This window comes from Stenella coeruleoalba, assembly GCF_951394435.1.
Source record: "Stenella coeruleoalba genome assembly, chromosome: 1".
NCBI classification, from domain to species: Eukaryota; Metazoa; Chordata; class Mammalia; order Artiodactyla; family Delphinidae; genus Stenella; species Stenella coeruleoalba.
This window is the reverse complement of record NC_137169.1, coordinates 20,452,816-20,471,775: the sequence shown is the minus strand read 5'-3', so window position 1 is coordinate 20,471,775 and position 18,960 is coordinate 20,452,816. Positions and strand designations below refer to the sequence as shown.

The window sequence follows — 18,960 nt, the reverse complement described above, 5'->3', positions numbered from 1 at the left end:
GGACCTTGCTCCCATCCCCTTTTTTCTCAGAGTCTGCACAGCCTTTTTCTGAACATGTAAGTCTGCTTCCTGTCACATCGTAGTGCCTACATCCTGATCCTTCCCCCTTCTTCCTTCTCCATCTTCCACCAGGCTGTGTTTCCCACTCTCGGGGCTCCGGGTCACTAACCCCTTCAGTTGTTGCACCCGTTACCTCCTACCCCAGAGATTTCCCAATTATTTACTCCTTCACTTGTATCTTCCACTATCCTCTTTGTCTCTCACAGCTGCCTCCCGCTCAGTCATCTCTCTCCTCTTCTCCTCTAATCCACCCCCTGAATCCAGCACCTTGACAGGCTCCGCCGGCACCTTTCAACAGCTCGAGGGCACCGACACTTCCTCACGACGTGGCGCTGGAAGAACACGTCATCTTTGGGCGCTGGGACACGCTTCTGCCGTCACCGAATGGGCGGGGCCCTGGCCTGCGCCTGCGCGCTCGGAGGAGGAGCGGAGCTGAGCTAAGCTAGAGTTCTCGGCTGTGCGCACTCCAGGGGCGGGGCACGTTGGGGTGAAGGGGATAACCGCGCGGGCTACCCGGCTCCGGGCCACGTGCGAGGGACCCGGCTGGGGAAGGCGGGGTTCAGACCACCTGGGAGAGCCGAGAAGTCTGTAGACAGGCGGGCTAGGTTACGGGGCAAGAATTAGGGGAACCCCACCTCAGAAATGCTGGGACTTCTTAGCCACTGGTGGCAGTTTGGACTTTTGAGAAAAGGGGTAAGGCGGCGTCCTGCTAGCTGGAAGGCCGCTACACTGGCTTTAGAGCTCTGGTACAAGTGTTTTTTGTTTGTTTTTTTTTTTGGTAGAAGTCTTAAATATCCTGTTTTTATACTGTTTTGTCTTATTTAGTGAATTTAATCGTTTGCGAAGTTCCTAGCCGTAGTTAGCCTCACAGGGAGGGCACTTAATATCAGTCCATTTTGTGCTGATTTAAGGCACTCAAGATTTTGGGATTTGCATTCTCAGGACCTACCCAAAGAACTCAAAAAAGGGTTAAGGCCAGAAAGAACTCTAAGAATGACTTCTAAAGTTTAAGAAAGGCCATCAACTAACCCTGACAGAAAAATCAAGGGCATTCATTCTGTACCAAACCTTTAAAGAAAAGGGTTGCAGGAATTTGAGGCACTAACTCACAAAAGATATTGGGAGTTTAGTTTTCTTAAAATGAGAGAAGGGGAAAAAAAAAAACTTTACCATTTTCAGAGAACCTTCTTGTAGTTTCTTACTTTGGGTTGCAGTGTCAAGGAAACAAGGCAAGAGATGCTGTAGTCATGACTCCCGATTCATTACTTTTGTCTTCCACTCTTTCTGATGAAAGGGTTATTTTTAACAGAGTGAAATGATCAAAGAATGCCCTCCAGAGATGAGTAACCCACCCATGAATGGTCTCTTAAGCTTTTCCATCTTTCCTGCTTTGCATGTAGGTTAGTAAGTTTCTGCCTAGCTGATTTCTTCAATTTTGCAGGAAAACCATTTAGTGAAGTCCAGTAGTAGCTTGCTACTTTTAACATCTTCCAAGGTCAGCTTTGACTTTTGGTAGGAAGTCCCTAGAGGGATATATGAAACTTCTTACCCTTGTTCTGTTAACGTTTCGGTGCACTTTGGGTGATAGTTGGTATGCCTCCGATCAAGTCTTTCTTTTCTAAACCCTCCTTCCCTTAGGGGGAGCTAGATGTTTAAAAATACAGTGTTCATCAGGCTAGTGAACTTGTTAACATGTGTTTATAGCTGGTCAGTGTATCTCCTCTGGCCTCAATTTCAACAGTTTCCCCTGTATTTCCATCCCTGGGTTGCTGCAGGGGGTTAATTAATTAAGATTTGTAAAGGGCTTTGAGGAGCAAGGGACAAAGTATTATTAGGGTCTCATGCCCCAAGCCATGGCCCCATCCTTTCATCCCAGTCAGTGGCACAGGCAACCCCATTCTTATGCATGCCAAGCCCTTAATCCCCTCTTGAATGTGGCAGCTTCCAAGGAAAGGACAAGAGGCCTTAACTAGAAACAAAAATCCACTGTAATGAGGTGCTAAAAAGACTGAACTTTCAAGATTCACTCCTAACAAAATGGCTGAACAGAAAACTTAATGGTTCTTGTGACTTGAGTCCCAATCCAAGAAAGTGGAAATAATGGTAGGAAGAAAGCACCTTAAATATCAACCAAGGAGATGACAGTTTCGGTACCAATAAGTCTTTATTCATTGTATTTTCCCAAGGAAAAGAAGGGGAAGGGAAAGGGGTCAGCATGTGTTACAAAATGATAGCAAATGGGAAAGGAAGTACCTGGCACAGCAAAATCAACCAACAAATAAACACTGCCCAGATGGGGTCGCCAAAGCCCAAGGGGGCTCAGTCTCCTGCAGTTCAGTAATGAGGGGAAGGGATGAAGAACAGGTACATGCTTTTCTACCCTCCCTCCCTCCCCATAAATTCAAGATTTCACACAAAGCTTTGGTTTCTAGCAGTAAACATGGAGTTACATTCGTCCGTCTCCTATTAAACAATTTTGTGGCCACTTTGACATAAGTTTCTTGCACCTGCATAAAAGTTCCTGAGTGACTTGACTATACATTCATCTTTCCTTTCGTGGTCTCTCAACCCCACTTTCTACATGGAAGGCCCCCTCGTTGCTCCTCTAACCCTAGGATTAGAGATTAAAGTAGGTTTTAATCCATGCAAAGACAGCAGTCTCTTTGGAATGAATCAAATCAAGGAATGGTCATGACTCAGGAGATTGAGAACAAGGGATGGTGAGTTCTTAGCTTCTTCAGGATTTTTGCACAAATCATTTAATCACAGACACCCCACAAATTAAACGTATAGGTGTATGGACTATTTTTGGGGAGGGCACGAAGGGGGAAAGAAGAGGGGGTAGGAATACAGTGTTTAGGACAGAAAATCTTGTTCGAAATAGGAAACAGGGGAAGGGGAACACAAAAGAAAGTGTAGTTCAAGACCTCCCACTTCAAGAAGAGGGGCCCCCAAGTTTATGTTTCAGATCTTTTTGGCTGGTGCAGACCTTTTGTCAAAGATGCTTTGGCTATTTTTCTCAATATAAAAAGAAGTTTGTAAACAATAAAACCCCAAAAGAACATGGAGAAGACCAACACATTATATTTACACAAACTAGGCCACCTAGCAATCACCAAATCAGCTACTTGTGAAGTCCTACGAAGTCCAGACAAATACAATAACTAGAGGGGGGCAGCAATTGGGGGAGACAAGAACCCAGGATCAGACACACATCACCCAATGCGTTCTATTGCATTTGCCCCGTTACAACACAGTGAGGTAGGTTTGCAGTGATCTCACAGCATGTAAACGAAACCTCCTTTTCTCCTTTAGCTACCATGACACTAATTACTGCTGCAGCAGGGCAGGACACTGGCTCTGGGAACCACAAAGAAGCCATCACTGATGGTCTCTCTGGAAACCAAGGAGGAAAAGTCCAGAATTGTTAAAGATTAAGGATCTTGTCCTTGCTTCATATATCCATCCCTGGGCAGCTCGAGATGGGTACAGAGGCATCGTTCTTAAAACCTGTCCTTACCAACTCACAGTTTTTACAAAAACACATACAATACACCCTGTTGTGTATGTTAGGCCTAGCCCAATCCACTGAAGGATGGACCTGGTATGTAAAGCGAGTCCTATGCCCTGGGATTACAGGTCTGGAACAGGAATCCTTTATCACACATACAGATGACCTCTGCCTAATCTTGGCTTCCCCTCTCTGCACCTTTTACCTGGCCCAGCCTCTCCTAACCTCTCTGTACCACCTTTTCCTGTTCAGACCAATTTCCAATCTTTCAGTAGAAGGAGACCAAGCCATGGGGCAACCCAGTTAAAACCTAGTCTCCCATGAAACATTGAAGATGGAGGGGTTTCAAGAGGACACTGTGGCAGAAAAGCCAGCTCTAATTGGCAAAAATGAGGTAGTTCAATAGGCTATACGCTCCAAATAGTTGTGCTCTCTGGTGATAGAGCAACAAAAAGTATTCCTGCTGTGCAGACCCGGAGCTGTCGCCGACTTATCCCTGAGATTGCTCACGTACCTGAGAACACAGTGCAGGAATGAGGGCCTTAGATTAAAATACACAAAAATACAAAACCAGAATATTTATATTATGAAAAAAAAAGTTAAAATGCACAAGATACGTCATTCGCACACAGCTAGTGCAGTTGGCATCCTGAAGAAAGTGGGACCCAAGGTACAGTCATCCAAGGGAGCAAATAAATAAAATTGTATTGGCCCAGAATGGGGTGGGAGTGAGCTTAGAAGCAGCAGGTCTGCAGCTGTTCCCTCAACCCCCCTTTTGCCTGTCATCACAACCCACTGCTTGGGACAGTTCTCTCAGCACTCTCTCCCAGGAGGAGGTTGTGAGCAGACAAGATGTGGAAAACCCTGCCTTACCCCTGAGATATTTCCTCCCACAGAATGTAGTGGCTTGTGGGTTGGGTCCATCAATCTGGTCTCATGCTTAATCTTTTCACTCTGGCACGGGAAATATTATTCCATATCCTTCTTGAAGAGTAAAACAACTTCCCTATCCAGGCCACTTTCAGAAGCTGGAGATTCTGGGGGTGGAGACTCAGATAAAGCATGCAGGAAGGGTTACCCCCCAAAGCCCTCACGTGCATTTGGATAGAGCATGATTGGAGTTTCTTTGCCTCACCCCTTCCCCCCCACCAAGAGGAAAGAGGGGGTGACGCTTTGGCCCCCGGCCTGAGATATATGGCAGTGCCAGCTGCCCCCTACCCACCCTGTCCCCACTTTCTCCACTCTGCCGATGGATGCCTGTTCCTCAAAACTTCCTGATCACACACGGATAGCCCCCACCCACTGTGGCTCAATTCTGGGCCTCGGGGAGCATGGCAGGGCTATGGATCTCTTCTTCCTCCTCCCGAAAGCAGGCTGGCTTTCCCTGGGAGCTGGGAGCTTGCTGGGCCTTCAGTGGACACGAGGCCACCATGTGGTTGATGCTCTGGCAGAAGTGGCACTTCTTGGGCTGGGGTGGCAGTTTGCATTCCTTGGCATGATGGTCTAGACCTCCACAGTTGTAGCACCTAGCACCAAGCAACATGGTAAAGTTGAGAGAAAGGAGTGAGAAGAGACTACAAGCCTTCCTCTGAAAGAGGACACCTGGGCTCTGGTTCAAGTTGTTACTATACCCACTTCCCTTCCCAGAGACCAATTTCCCCACTTACAAAAGGAGGAATATGACTAGATGACTCTGAGTCCTTTCCAGATACGTAATTGTCTAGATGATACCTTCCGATTCATGTCAACTTGAAAATACCAAGAACAGAAATTCTGGACCCCAATTGGGAACTACCATACCTTTAAAAAGAGTACCTGTCATTCAATAAAAATATAGAAATTAAAGGAGCCAGACTATGTGATCTGTTTGAGCACAGAACTAAGATGGAAGAAACCAGCCATTTGGAGACGTGGTGAAGAAGCAACAGGTACAGATACACCATCTTGTCCTGACCACATACACTTTCACATCCATGGTCTCTTTTAGTTCTAAAATAATCATGTGAGGTTAGTATCATGAAATCCGTTTAGCAATCGAGGCTAGTGCTAACAGAACGTAATTACTTGTCAAGTAGAAGAGCTAGGTCATGAAGTACCCTCCTCACATACTGCCCTCTCTTCACCTCCCACATCCAGGGGCCGCAGGCTTCCTTTTACCTTTGGCAATCTGGTCCAAGAAAGGGGCAAAATGAGGAGAGTTTTCCTCATCCTCAGCATGTCCCTCCCAACCCACACACAAGCTGCCTTGCAATCCATACCTGTCTCCCTTTGATCTGCGTTTCTGCATGTTCTTCCCTTTGGGCCGCCTCTCACTCCCAATACAGAACACCCCACCAGGGCCGGTGACTCGGATAGATTCCAGGCCCTTGGCAGACTTCTTAAAGGTGAACTCTACGGCCTCACCCTCCTTCAGGCTCCGGAAGCCCTCCATGTGCAGCTTACTCTGGGGGAGGGAAGCATGGTAGATTTTAATGTTAGTCTCCATTATTACACAAAAACCAAAAAAACCTGCATGCACATGTTCCTCTAAGGTTGGAAGAACACTTCCATTTTATCGGTAAAGAAACTGTGACTCAAAGAGTCATCACAATTAAGAACAAAATATCTACATCACATTAGGGACAATCATTAGATAAACAGATGCCATAGCATTTTTTGCAGCTAGTCTCAAAGTTCTAAGAAAAATAAAACAGAAGAAAAATTCTTAAACATAGCATTTATAAGAAATCAACCAATGTAAAATTGTAAAATATAAAGTAACAGACCTGGGGCTTCCCTGGTGGCGAAGTGGTTAAGAACCCGCCTGCCAATGCAGGGGACACGGGTTCAAGCCCTGGTCCGGGAAGATCCCACATGCCGCAGAGCAACTAAGCCCGTGCGCCACAACTACTGAGCCAGTGCTCTAGAGCCAGTGAGTCACAACTACTGAGCCCGCATGCATAGAATCCGTACTCCACAACATGAGAAGCCCGAGCAACACAAGGAAGAGTAGCCCTGCTCGCTGCAACTAGAGAAAGCCCGCGTGCAGCAGTGAAGACCCAAATGCAGCCAAAATTAAATATAAATAAACATAAATAAAAATAAAAAACAAATAAAGTAACAGGCCTATACACTTAAAAAATGTCAGTCATGAAAGACAAACCCCAGAGAAGTAAAGAAACTGAATGCAACACATGACTCTGGATTGGATCTTAGAACAAGAAAAAATATTAGAACAACTGACAAAATTTGCATATGGTAGATAAATGTTTCAATGTTAAGTTCCCTAATTTTGATCATTGTACTGAGATTAGGTAAGAGAATGGCCCTATTTTAGAAAAAACACTGAAATATTTAAAGATGCTTGATATCTGTCTATCTGTACAAAGAAAAAGAATAAAAAAGCAAATGGGACAAAATATTAAGGACCGATAAATCTGGGTAAAGGTTATATGGGAGTTTTTAGTATTATTCTTGCAACCTTTTCCCAAGTTTGAAATTATATCAAAACAATGTTTCTGAAAGTTGAAGGGAAAAGGCAGTATGACCCAAGCAGACAGATCAGTGGATTAGAAGGGAAAGTCTACTGGGAGATCCAAGATTAAGTGGAGAAATCAACAGGTGAGGAAAACAATTCCATAAATACTATTGAGAAAACAGTTATCCATTTGAAAATGAAGCCAGAACTCTACACTTTGCATCATACGTATGCAAAACATATTTCGGAAGAATTAAATATCTCAGTGTTAAGAGGAAAAAACTTTGAGACAGTTTTTTTAAAAATCAAGACAGATAACTAAACTGATAAAACTACAAAAAGCTACTGTAAGTCAGTAAGAAAAAAGAATCACAGGGCTTCCCTGGTGGCGCAGTGGTTGAGAGTCCGCTTGCCGATGCAGGGGACACGGGTTCCTGCCCCGGTCCGGGAAGATCCCACATGCCGCGGAGCGGCTGGGCCCGTGAGCCATGGCCGCTGAGGCTGCGCGTCTGGAGCCTGTGCTCCGGAACGGGAGAGGCCACAACAGCGAGAGGCCCGCGTACCGCAAAAAAAAAGAATAAAAAAAGAATAAAAAGAATCACAGAACAGAATATAAGCAGGTAATTTGCGGGAGGATTTAGCATGACACATATGTTCAGTATCTCACTCGTTCAAAAAAAAACCAACAGAAAACAAAAATACCATGAAGCCATTAAAAAGAATGTAAACTTGTAAATAAAGTCCCTGTTTTGTTCACTGCTGCATTTTGACACCTAAATAATGCCTAGCACATTTTGGATGAATGAACAAGGAGGTAGGTTTTAATTATTTTACTTGGGAAGATGAGCAAATTGTTAAAGGAAAGGACTTCGAATGTGTGGAACGATCTCACCAAAACACTGCATGTTTGAACCAAAAAAAAAGGAGTTATTCACACAGCTAGTTGAATGGCAAAACCAGGGTCAGAAGAACCCAGGGTTTCCGATTTGAAGCTCACAGTCCATTTCACCTTGCCACTTACTGCGTCAACAACACATCAGTGGAGTGACAGCCTCTCCCAGACCCTGCCCAGAATAGGCTTCATTATAGATAGCTTCCAAAACATCCAAAGAGCACGTCAAATACGTCAACAAGGTGCAGTCCTCATTGAAAATGCGGTTCAGAAGCAAAAGGGATCATCGTGCACCCAGTCCTGGCTTGAGGCATGTCATGCTGCTGGTGGTAGTGATGGGGCAGGGTGGATATTTCAAACTGGGACTTAGGTGAAACATGCTCTTTTGCCAGATGCGATCCCCAATTCTTCAGTCATTTACATTTTTGTTTTAATTTAGATGGTACTGCTTAAGACAAAACTTCCGTTGAGGTAATTGGTTAAGAGCATAGGCTCAGGTGCCAGACACAACCTGGTTCATGAAATGCTGTTTCTACCAATTTCCAGCATCATGTGTGACCTTGGTCAGTCACTCACCTCTGGGCCTCAGAGAACAGGATAAAAACCTACCTTAGGGGTTTTTTTTTGTTTTTTTTGGTTGCACTGGGTCCTAGTTGTGGCAGGCGGACTCCTCAGTTGTGGCCCGCCGGCTTCCCAGTTGCAGCACCGCGTGGGCTCTCCAGTCGCAGCAGGCGGGCCCCCTTAGCTACGGCTCCAGGGTTCCTTAGCTGTGGCATGCGAATCTCAGTTGCAGCATGCATGTGGGATCTAGTTCTGAGACCAGGGATCGTAGCTGGTCCCACTGCACTGGGAGCGCAGAGTCCCATCCACTGCGCCACCAGGGAAATCCCTACCTAAGATTTTTGTTTTTTGTTTGTTTTTCTTTTGCGGTACGCGGGCCTCTCACTGTTGTGGCCTCTCCCGTTGCGGAGCCTGGACGCGCAGTCTCAGCGGCCACGGCCCACGGGCCCAGCTGCTCCGTGGCATGTGGGATCTTCCCGGACCGGGGCACGAACCCGCGTCCCCTGCATCGGCAGGCGGACTCTCAACCACTGCGCCACCAGGGAAGACCCCTAAGATTTTAATGAAGATTACGCGGGCAGGGAAACATGAAGAATATATGCTCAATAAATATCAATGAAATATTCCAAAGGTTGGGGATCCTTTCTTCTTTTTCCCACAGGAACAGCCAGAATTGTGATGACTCCCCCCACCAATCTTGATGTGGAGCATTAAAGCAGAAAATAAAAACATTTCAGAAAGGTGAAATCTCTTTCCCCCTCCCCGTTGTGTAACAACCACACTGAATTTGATGTTAAATCTGACTTGTCTCTTATTGAGCTGGGACAAGCCAGTGAGTCAGGAGGTGCTGGAGGAGCCAGACCAAGAGCATTCTTGACCCAGGCAAACCCAGCTTTTCCCATTTGCCTAGTGGGCTCTTAGGCTGGAACACTCCCAGTCCTTGCTGTGATTCAGCAGATAGATAAGTGACTAAGAGCCAGGGTTTAGAATCTGACAGCCTGTCCCCGCTTTCTGTGCTACCCTACAAAATGGAGTAAGTAATAATTTTATGGTGGTGCTGTGAGGGTTTATGCATGAAAAGTAGTTAACACATAGCCTGCCACACATAAATCCTGAGTGGCAATTATCATCAACCTCTTCAGACTGGATGAGGGCAGGGTAACCGTGAGAAAGAAGTGTCAAGAGACTGGGAATTTTAACTCTAGTTTTTATCACTAACTGGCAGTGGAAACTCAGAAAAACATCCCCTCTCTGAGCTCCAGTTTACTGAGGACAACACTCTCCTCCATCCACACCTCCTAGGCTTACTATGAGAACAAGAGGATAATATAAATGGGGACATATGAAATTGACCAGCCCTCTCAGCTCACCCACTCCATCACTGGAGGATTTGAGGTCTGCTTAAGACTTTAAAAGGGTGAAAAAAAACAAAAACAAAACCAAAAAACCCCCAACCCTGCAGGCACCTCACCATAACCGGTCAAGATTTAGACTGGTGGTCTCCAAGGGTGGCTCCCGGGGGTGGGGGTGGGGGGCCTACCCCGCCCCTTTCTAAAACACATAGTTTGAATTCCTCTCTTATCAGGTAGGTAATCGGCGTGCAGCCCCACGGAGCCTGCCTCACAGGGCCTGATCGGAAAGGAGCCTGAAATTCTTGCTATCACCCCACCCCACCCCCAGCCACACACAAAGCAGGGCCTGGGCCCCGCCCCTCTCTCCATCCCCTCCAAAAAGAAAAGACCTGGGGGGGGAGGGGCAAGGCTTGAGCTCCCCCAATAGAGCCCAGCTCCGGGGAAACAAAGAGTTGACACTGGCTGGTTCTGGTGGTCAGATTCCTGGAGTTCCAGAGGCTGCAGATTCCCCCCTGACTCCCCCCCACCCCACATTCACCGCATTCATCAGTTCCTTCCTTCCTCTCCACATAAGGGTTATGGTCACGGTGAGAGAAACGGATACAGAGACACCTTTCTTCCCCAGTCAAGCTTGCTGGTCTGCCAAAGTCACCATTGCCAACAGCCATCTTTCCTTCTGACCTGCCCTCCCACCCTTCCAGGGCTTTCAGTCAAACCTTTTACTCAGGGACCTAATTAGGGTTATTTATTCAGATAAATTATATTAAAGGTGGGAGGGAGGCAGGCCTCCCATCTTCCTTTCCCAATTTGTTTGAGGTAGGAGGGTGGGCAGCCTATAGTGGGGAGAGGGGAAGATGGCATTTAATCGGACAGAAAACAGTTACAGGAGGCATTTCTCTTTTTTTGGATGGCAAGGAAGGACTTGGGCCAATTACAGTACTTAGTCTTTCCGCCCCCCTAATACCTCACCACTGCCTACTCTAAGCTTCCCCCACATCAAGTATGCCTTTATAAGTTAGAGATAGAAGGGACCTAAGGGGTCACTCAGGACACATGGAGTAAAAAGCTCACAGGAACCCGAGTTTCCCTCAACTTGCTCTATGAAAATTGGATAAATAAGTTCTGGTTTCTATAATCATCTGTAAAAGCAGGAGATCAGACTTGATCACAGCTTGGGTTTCTGGCTTTTCTGCAAAACCCGGGGCCCTTCCAGCTCAAGACTACCTAGTGCATGTTTATACCCTCAGTTCTAGGTGCCTAGCAGTGCACAAACATTTGTAGAAGAAACTAAGTTCTCTACTATCTAAAATGACCAAGATTTAATTTTATTACTAATATTTACTATAGGCTAAGCAGTGTTTTAAGCACTTTACATGTCGTAACACATGTGACCCTCACACCAAGCCTGTGAGGTAGACCTTATCATGCCCCCTGTGTTACAGGTGAGGTCACAGAGGCAGAGGGGTGAAGCACCTTGACCAAATTTATAGTGTGAGAGCCCCGAGCTGATTGCAACTAGCCGGACTCTATATCCAGCACTATGCGATATAATGCAAGACGCACAGCCGTTTAAAAACTTTCTAACAGCCACAATGAAAAAGTAAAAAGCTGCAGGTGAAAGTAATTTTAATGACTTGGTTCCGAGGTGTCCTCGCAGTTCAACCCAAGCGTCATTCCTGAAGGTAGGGTTTGGTAGGCGCTAGGAAACCAATGGGTTCTATTAGAAGCAGTTTATTTTGATGTGTGTGTCAGGGAGGGTGGGGGAAAGAGATCCGTCCAGAACCAAAGGCTGTGAGCATACAACCCTACACACATCGCCTCTGCTCAGACACACAGCCAGGACCACGAGCTCCAGCCTGGAGTTCTCCACCAGATGGTGCTGCTCATCAGCAAGGCGGCACAAAGGCAGCCAGAGGGAGACTGGAGCAGAAGAGAGGAAGGAGACCGCGGTTCTCAACTCTGCACGCGAGTGTTCACCTAGATTGATCTTCCCAGCTCCTTAGGGTGGGCGTCTTCTCCTTGGTCCTTAGGAAAATGGAGTCGCAAGGAGACTGAACTCTGATGAGGACCCAACCCAGGGTGGTTCCCCCCCCCCCCCACCTACCCATGGAGTGAAGAAAGTGTCCGGGAGTTTTAAACCAGTAACCCAGTTGTTGTTCTGCTCTGTTGACAAAAGCCATTTACTCTCCTTTCCAGTCTGAATTAAGTAACTCCAAGCTGCCTCTGTACTAAGTGCCGTACTATTCTTGAAAGTTTTCTCCTCCCCCCCCCCAACCTCCTTTGACCTCCCAGATTTAACACTGATAGTAATTGCTATTCTTGCCTGCAGGAAGAAAGGAGGGGTGATTTGCCTAGGGCTGTTTCTCAAAAAAAAAAAAAAAAAAAAGCACCAGCAAATTCCAATAGGTAGTTTGATTAGGAATGTTCCAGAAACAACCTTGCCCTGGAGAAAATCACTGACAACCACTTGTATGGCAAGCTTGTGGTGTCACCAACCACAAGCTTTGCTCATGATGGTGGCACAGCCTTTACTTGGGACACTGTCTAGAAAGCAGGTCTCTTCAGAAAGAGAAGGACCCAAGAAGATCCCATAATGCTCAAACCAACTCATGTGCTTCTCTGCCAACTTCCTGAAAAAATCCACTCATTTAAAAAATAGTTTCCTATTAAGATGGAAATGAAATAACTAATGAATGACCCATCAAACCCGTGCCTCCAATATCCTATCGGGAGCTCAACTGCAATCCACTGACACTCACTCTACAAGCTTTCATGGTGTTTCTACCGAGTGCCAGGCCCTATTCAGGCCCTAGTCCAGAAAGAGACAGCAACTATCAGTTAACATTCCCTCCCTACCTCCAGCCTTTTGTGTCTGGAGGAAGACTTCTGCTGACAAGGATTCCCAACTGTTAGTGTACTCCTGATTCCTCAGGGGACCCATATTCATTTCTTCAGCCCACCAGGTGCATACTAGAAAACTAACCAGACTGCTAGTCTCTCCAAAGAGTTTACAGGTTAGAATAGGGGTTAAGACAAGTACATCAAAAAATGAAACATAAGGTGGGTAATCAGAGGCACTAGTGAGGTTATAAACCAGGTGGGAAAGATCCCTTTACATTCTCCCTGCCCCCAAACCCAAGAGCCCTACTCTAGATGGGTCTGAGTTGCTCTCACTACCCCCCACTCATCCTTTTCAGAAATAGCAGGCCACGTGGCTTCAGCAGTTTCTCGGTATTGGAAATTTCTTCTCCTAACCCAAACTTGGTCCCTCGGTCAAATTTGGGCTCTTCTTTGGCCTCCAAGCCTTGTAATACAGCATTTTAGCCAGAAAGCCATTTTAAACAGACTTGGGTTCCAAAGAGCTGTGGGAGAAAGCAGGGGACCTTTTCCTCATTTTCAAAATTCTACAAATCTAAGGGGTTTGGGAGTTGAGCCACAGGAAAACATGAGGTAAGCCAAAACTCTTAAAATGGCCATAGAGAATTGAGAATCCTTGGTGAACCTCAGGAAACCAGGAGACAGTAGTTAGCTCTTTCTTGTTCCACCTTGCGATGTATAACTGTTTTTCAACTGGGGGCGAGTTTGCCTCCCAGGGGGCATTTGGCAATGTCTGGAGACATTTTTGGTTGTCGCAACTGAGGGATGCCCAGCATGAGAAATTATCCTGCTCAAAACACGTCAATAGTGCTGAGATTGAGAAACCTTGATTTAAGGGCTGGCCACCTGCCATTATTATGATTCTTAAATTCCCCCAAATTCAGGGACAGGAAGAGAGTTCTAGCATAAGACCTGTGGCTGAGTAAAAGGGTTGTTACAGAAGTCTCTTTGCTTTATGGGTTTTATTTACTCATTTTTTTAAAAAGCTAAAGGTAGGTTTTCTTTCCCACTCATCCACCTCTGTGGGGCACTGCGTGTTTGACAGGGAGTGCAAAAATAGTGAACAGCGTGTTGGGAACCAAATAGGCCCAACCTTGGAAGGGAAAAGAAAATGTTTAATTGCTCCCCACTCCTCTTTCCTTAGGAAAGGGGCTCCCTGACCCCCTCCCTTAGCAGATGTTATCTTAGGACAGTTATCTTGCTCACCACCCACCCTGCAATTCTAAGGTACCCACCACCAGCAGCCAAAGGAGAGGTTTTCAAATGTCTCACTCTCTCTCCACTTTGGGAACACTCCCCTCCCGCAGGAGGATTTTTAAGGATTGTCCTGCATCTACCTAACTCCTCTATATTAGATCCCCAGGGAGAGATTTCAAATCTCTCAAGTGCAGGACTGGAATCACTAGTCTAACTGCTATGGTAGGGTTTGAGGATCAACGTAAGCCCCAGCAGTGCACAATCGAAAGACAGAGCTACCAGGTGAGGCTCAGGGAATGTCCACCATTGTCCTCTGTGACTGTCAGTAGGGGGTGTTAGGGAGACAAATTCTTGATTCCTTACCCCAGCTCAACTCCTCCTGATAACTTATTCAACTGTGGAATGTCCCTGGACATTCCAAGACCCCAAAGTCCAGTTATCTCCCAGCAAACCCATCTGAAATAATGTGGTACGGGCTCCACTCCCCAAACCAGAAGGTCCCTGCTTTCCTTTATGCCCTCCAATATTTCCCAACTGCTTTCGATCCTAAGGGTAAGTGGGCTGAGGCACAGATGCATTTGCTCAGGAAAACCTTCCTTGCGAGTTGGGTTATCACCAAAGAACCTCAGAGGGGCTACATTCCCCTCAGTCCTTCCCTATTCAACAGCCTTTGGAAGGGAGGCAAGAAAATGTTGGGTTTGACTCTTTTATTCCAAGCCTTCCAAAATTGGGGAAGCTGTCCAGTCATCTCCAGACCAGGAGAGATTTTAATCTCTTTGTGATCAGATAAATGGGAGAGTGGGGGAGCTGGCCACCCCGCTGAGGAGGGCCATTCAAAGCTGGTTCCTGTAATAAAGTGATTTAATAGATCTAAAGAGGCCAATTCCCTTCTTTTTCCCACAATTACTTCCTGTGGGTTATCATTCACATATGTAAATGAGACGGGGAAGGGGGCAAAGCCACCAGCCAGAATTAGTTGTCTGATGGGGAGGGGGTAAAGTTGGGGGTGGAGGAACTGGGTGAAGCAAGGGGATAGCCAAGCATTCTGCTGCCGACCCTTCTGGAAAGATGTTCTAGTAGCCCAGTGACCCCAACATTAACTGGTGGGCCCCCGTCTCCCCATATCCTCTATCTCCCCTGTTCCCCCCATTCTGTGTCCTCGCTGAGGGGCATGCTCAGAGACTTCCCCGCTGCCTCCAACTACTCCACCCAGCATCTCCACCCCTCCCCCTCCAGAATACCATCCCTCAGGCTCCAACCCTTAATCCCCACATCCTCCTTTCCCCTCCCCCACTGCTCCTAAAGCCAACCTCTCCGAAGTAACCCCTCCATGCCCGGCCTGGGTGTCAACCTACTGTGCCTGGGATTAGCAATTTCTTCTCAGGTCCAGCCCCAAACCTCCAAAGGTGGAGGGAACACAAGCAGCAACTTCCTTTACGTGGTGGTTATGTGTGGCTTGTGCCCAGGACCACAGAAATGCTTCTAAGATATTCAGGAAGGGGTGGCCAGGGAGGAGGGAAACCTGAAGTCTCTGGTTCCTTGTTTGAGGCTGGGAATGTTAGGACAGCAATCAATGGCTGTCTGGGGCCATAAATGCCAAGCTGAGGAGAATAGGTCCAGAGGCTAGCCTCCCTCCACCCTCTGCCCTGCGACACTGAATTTCACCCCCACTGTGCTGCCTTGCTTTAACTGAGAACTTGGGGTTGCAACCTAACTCCCTCCGAGCCTGGCCCAGGAATCTAAGGCCTGGGCTCCTTGGGTTTTCTTTCCTGATAGGAAATGAACAGTAAAAGCCCAGCGAGTGAACCGTGTGCCTGAGACTGTGTTCTCGAGGAACTTTCAAGCCCCCAGAGAGATCCTTCAAGGATCTGCCAAACCGACCCAGGCCCCAGAGCTTGAGTTTTGGGTGATCACCTGGGTGAGGAGACCCCACTGACTTCTCAGCTTTACCCCGTTGGGTCCCGAAGTGGTTTCCCTCCCTCTTTCCAGGCCGGGAGCTCCATTCACACCATAGTGAAAGGCGCGGGCGCTCAGGGCTCTGCTCTGACCGGGCATGTGCTTCCCTGGCCGGCCTGCTCGCCCTCCCCCCACTGGCAAGCACAATACAACCTTAGTTCTGCCACATGGGGTCATCTCCCTGCCCCCTGCCCCCTGCCCCCTGCCCAGGGGAAAGAGGTAACAGACACGTGGTAAACCAGAGGGGTTCCCGGAGGGGGGTAGGGGTGCTGATACTCGGCTCTGCCCCCAGCTCTCGTCCCGCTGGAGTTAAAGGGGACTCAGAACTGGGGTGCCACGGCAAAGATGGGAGCGCACAATGAGGGCCCTTGATCTCCCTCAACCCAACAGCCGAGGCCGTCTGCCCACCCTTGGATCCGCGCGCCAACATCCCCTTCCCGCGGCAAAGTTACAGGGGTCGGTCTCACCTGGTGCACAAAGACATCCACCGGGGGGTCGAGTGCGACCCCGGCGCGGGCAGTCATGGACAGGAAGCCGAATCCCATGCGCACGTTGAACCACTTACAGATGCCGGCTCCGTGCAGCAGCTGCGGCTCCTCGGCCGCCCGGGCCGCGTCCTCCTGCGCCTCCTCCGGCGCCTTGGCGCCGCCACCTGGAGATTGGGAGGGCGCTCAGCTGGGGGGCCACGGAATTGGAGGACCCCACCAGAGACCCCGGCAAGGAGACCTGAGAGTGCAGCCCGCGGGTGGACACCCAAGGCGCTGCAGCTACCAAGATGCCGACGAGAAAATACCTGTCCCGGCTGCCTCCCGCGCTCCCCAAGCTTAAACTGAGGCCAGTGGTGCCCCGAAAGTTTTGCTCATCTTCCCACTACACGTTGCCCGGGGACAGACGGCCAGACAGGCCCCTCCTCTTCTCTCCCCCCGCCCCCGTAGCTTCAGCTTGCACGGCACTGGGACACCAGGGTTCCTTGCTCCAGAGATCGCCCCCTGAAACAGGAGGCCGCAGACTTGGGGTCCTTCGGCTAGCCTGGGGGACACTTCCCCCACCTCCCTTTGATGTGGCTTCTGGGCGCCCCTGCAGCCTAAGTTGTCCCCAGTAAGTCCCGAGGTCGAACCTGCAAACTGCTGGTTTGACACAGAGCCCATGGTAGTCGGCTGAGCCCGCGGCCCCGGGCCCCAGGTCGGCCGGCTGCTGGCCCCAGAGAAGTCCGGAGGCAAAGGGGTGGCTCGGAGAAGAGGCTGCTACATCTTCCCCAGCACAATAGCGGTGGGAGGGCCCACGGCTTTTCAAAGGCTCCCAAATTCTAAAAGACAATGACCCAACCCCCCGCGGGCAGCCCCCTCCCCTCCCCTCCCTCTCCTCTCCCCTCCCTTTCCCTCCGGCTCCAGCTCCGGCCCCCACCCCCCACCCCCGCCCCATCGGTCTCTGACACCTCTGGGGTGTCCCTTCTCAGAACCTTGAGGTTTGACACCCCCCGGCCCCCCCCACATCTGGAGATTGGGGCCGTCAGCCCTAGAAGTCTTGAGTACCCGGGAATTGGGGATCCTGCACTTTAAGGACTCAGTAGGGGTCCCCAAAGCAGCATACAGGTGGGGGGCCTGCGGGGGGGGTAGTTTTAAAACCACGTGACTGCTCCCACACACACTCACACACCACCCCCACCCCCCTTGCAGATAATTATACATTCCAGAGAGTTGGGGGAGGGAGGTGTGAGCCTGGCAGCGCTGGCCAATCAGAGACACAAACCACCTGTCAAGGGAGAAATGGATGAGCCCTCCCCCTCCCCCAGCCCTTGAGCGCCCCTCCCCCTCCCTTCCCCTTCAGGTCTCAGAGCTGACCCGGCAGCTCAGCGCTGACCCGCTCTCACCCCCACCCCCGTGTGCTTAGATAGACCTGGAGTTCAGGACACTAGGAAGCCTAGGATGGGGAAGCAGGGGGGAGGTTGGAGACCCAACAGGGCTGATCTCCACTCCTGACCTAGGTGCAGCCTCTCAAAGTCTGTCTCTGACTAACTGAATGTCTCTGCCTCCCTGCGTTTCCGACTGAGTTTTTCTGGATCTCTCAAAGCGCTCCTAAATTGATTCTTCGTAAAGAATCCTTCCTTGTTGCCTGTGTCTAAAACTGACCCCACGTGGAGTTCCCTGAGAGAACAGGAGGAACCCAAAGAGGCTTGAAGGGTGTTCCTCTCTCCACCAGCTGCCCTCATCCTGCCCCCATTCCCATCCTATCCCTATCCGTTGCTGGGATCCCGACACTCTCAGGTTCCCAGACCCTCCTCGTTTGAGCCCCATCCTGAAGTGCGCTCTCTTCCCTATCGTGAGGTTGGTGGGGGAACTGGAGTAGCGGCTCTCCTCATTTGAAGAGTTAGCCTCCCCTTCTAGAAGATAAAGAGGGTTGGCCAGGGGGTGGCTAGTGCCCTGGTCGGAGATGGACAATGGCCCGGGGCTCAGTGCACGGCCCTGGCCCTGCCCCTTCACTTCCGGTGCTCAGTTCAAACTGGACAATGCCAGCTCCGGCCAGTTCCCCTCCCCCACTGCTACAACGCATTTAAAGAGACAGAGCCTGCTTTCGGGGGCATCCGCTCGCTCGGAATTCAGTCGTCTCCACTAAGTGTGCAGGAAGCTCTCGTGTTTCTCACCCTGCACCCGCGCGCGTGCACGTGTGTGTGGGTGTGTGCGCACGCGCGCGCACGAGTATACTTGAGAAACAGAGAACGGGGATGAGTGGGGGTAGGGAACGGGAAGATGGGGAGGAGGGCAAGGGGCTGCGAAGAGATTATTTCTCTGTCTTTCCTGCCAGGAGTGCTCTCCAAGAGACTAAAACTTCAGTATGAGATGGGGGATAGGACTTTGGGATAAAAAGGACAACAGTGGCCCTTTGCTACTCAGCCTAAAAAAATACAAATCATTAAAAAATATCACTAACAATGCCACACTCCCATCTGAGGACCCTGATTTAGATCTTCCAAGAGTTGTGGGAGTACATCAGCCAAAGCCATTTTTTATATATATAATACTCCTCACCCAAGTCTTATCTCCTCCCGTTACTAGCCCCCTTAAAATATACTCACTCTCTGTACCCCTGTTCCTAAGAT

General features: G+C 49.0%; 2 protein-coding genes across 8 annotated transcripts in view; both read right to left on the bottom strand.

Moving 5' to 3' along the window:
• Nucleotides 1-428, bottom strand: part of DHDDS (dehydrodolichyl diphosphate synthase subunit) — a 28,656-nt gene extending 28,228 nt beyond the window's left edge. For 3 of the 7 annotated variants that reach the window (XR_013827633.1, XM_079917061.1, XM_079917065.1), the window contains exon 1: nucleotides 328-391. The gene's annotated coding sequence lies outside the window, so the exon portion shown is untranslated. Of the gene's footprint in view, nucleotides 1-224 lie in introns of all 7 variants that reach the window. The other 4 variants (XM_079917063.1, XM_079917062.1, XM_079917064.1 and 1 more) reach the window with 4 other exon arrangements.
• A 1,793-nt stretch (nucleotides 429-2,221) lies between these two features.
• Nucleotides 2,222-17,115, bottom strand: LIN28A (lin-28 homolog A). The gene is made up of 4 exons (XM_079932206.1): nucleotides 16,981-17,115; nucleotides 16,331-16,515; nucleotides 5,830-6,014; nucleotides 2,222-5,097 (listed from the first exon to the last, which is right to left on the bottom strand). The coding sequence occupies exons 1-4, from the start codon at nucleotides 17,009-17,011 to the stop codon at nucleotides 4,881-4,883; spliced, it is 618 nt and encodes a 205-aa protein (XP_079788332.1). The 5' UTR covers nucleotides 17,012-17,115; the 3' UTR covers nucleotides 2,222-4,880.
• Nucleotides 17,116-18,960: the final 1,845 nt, after the last annotated feature.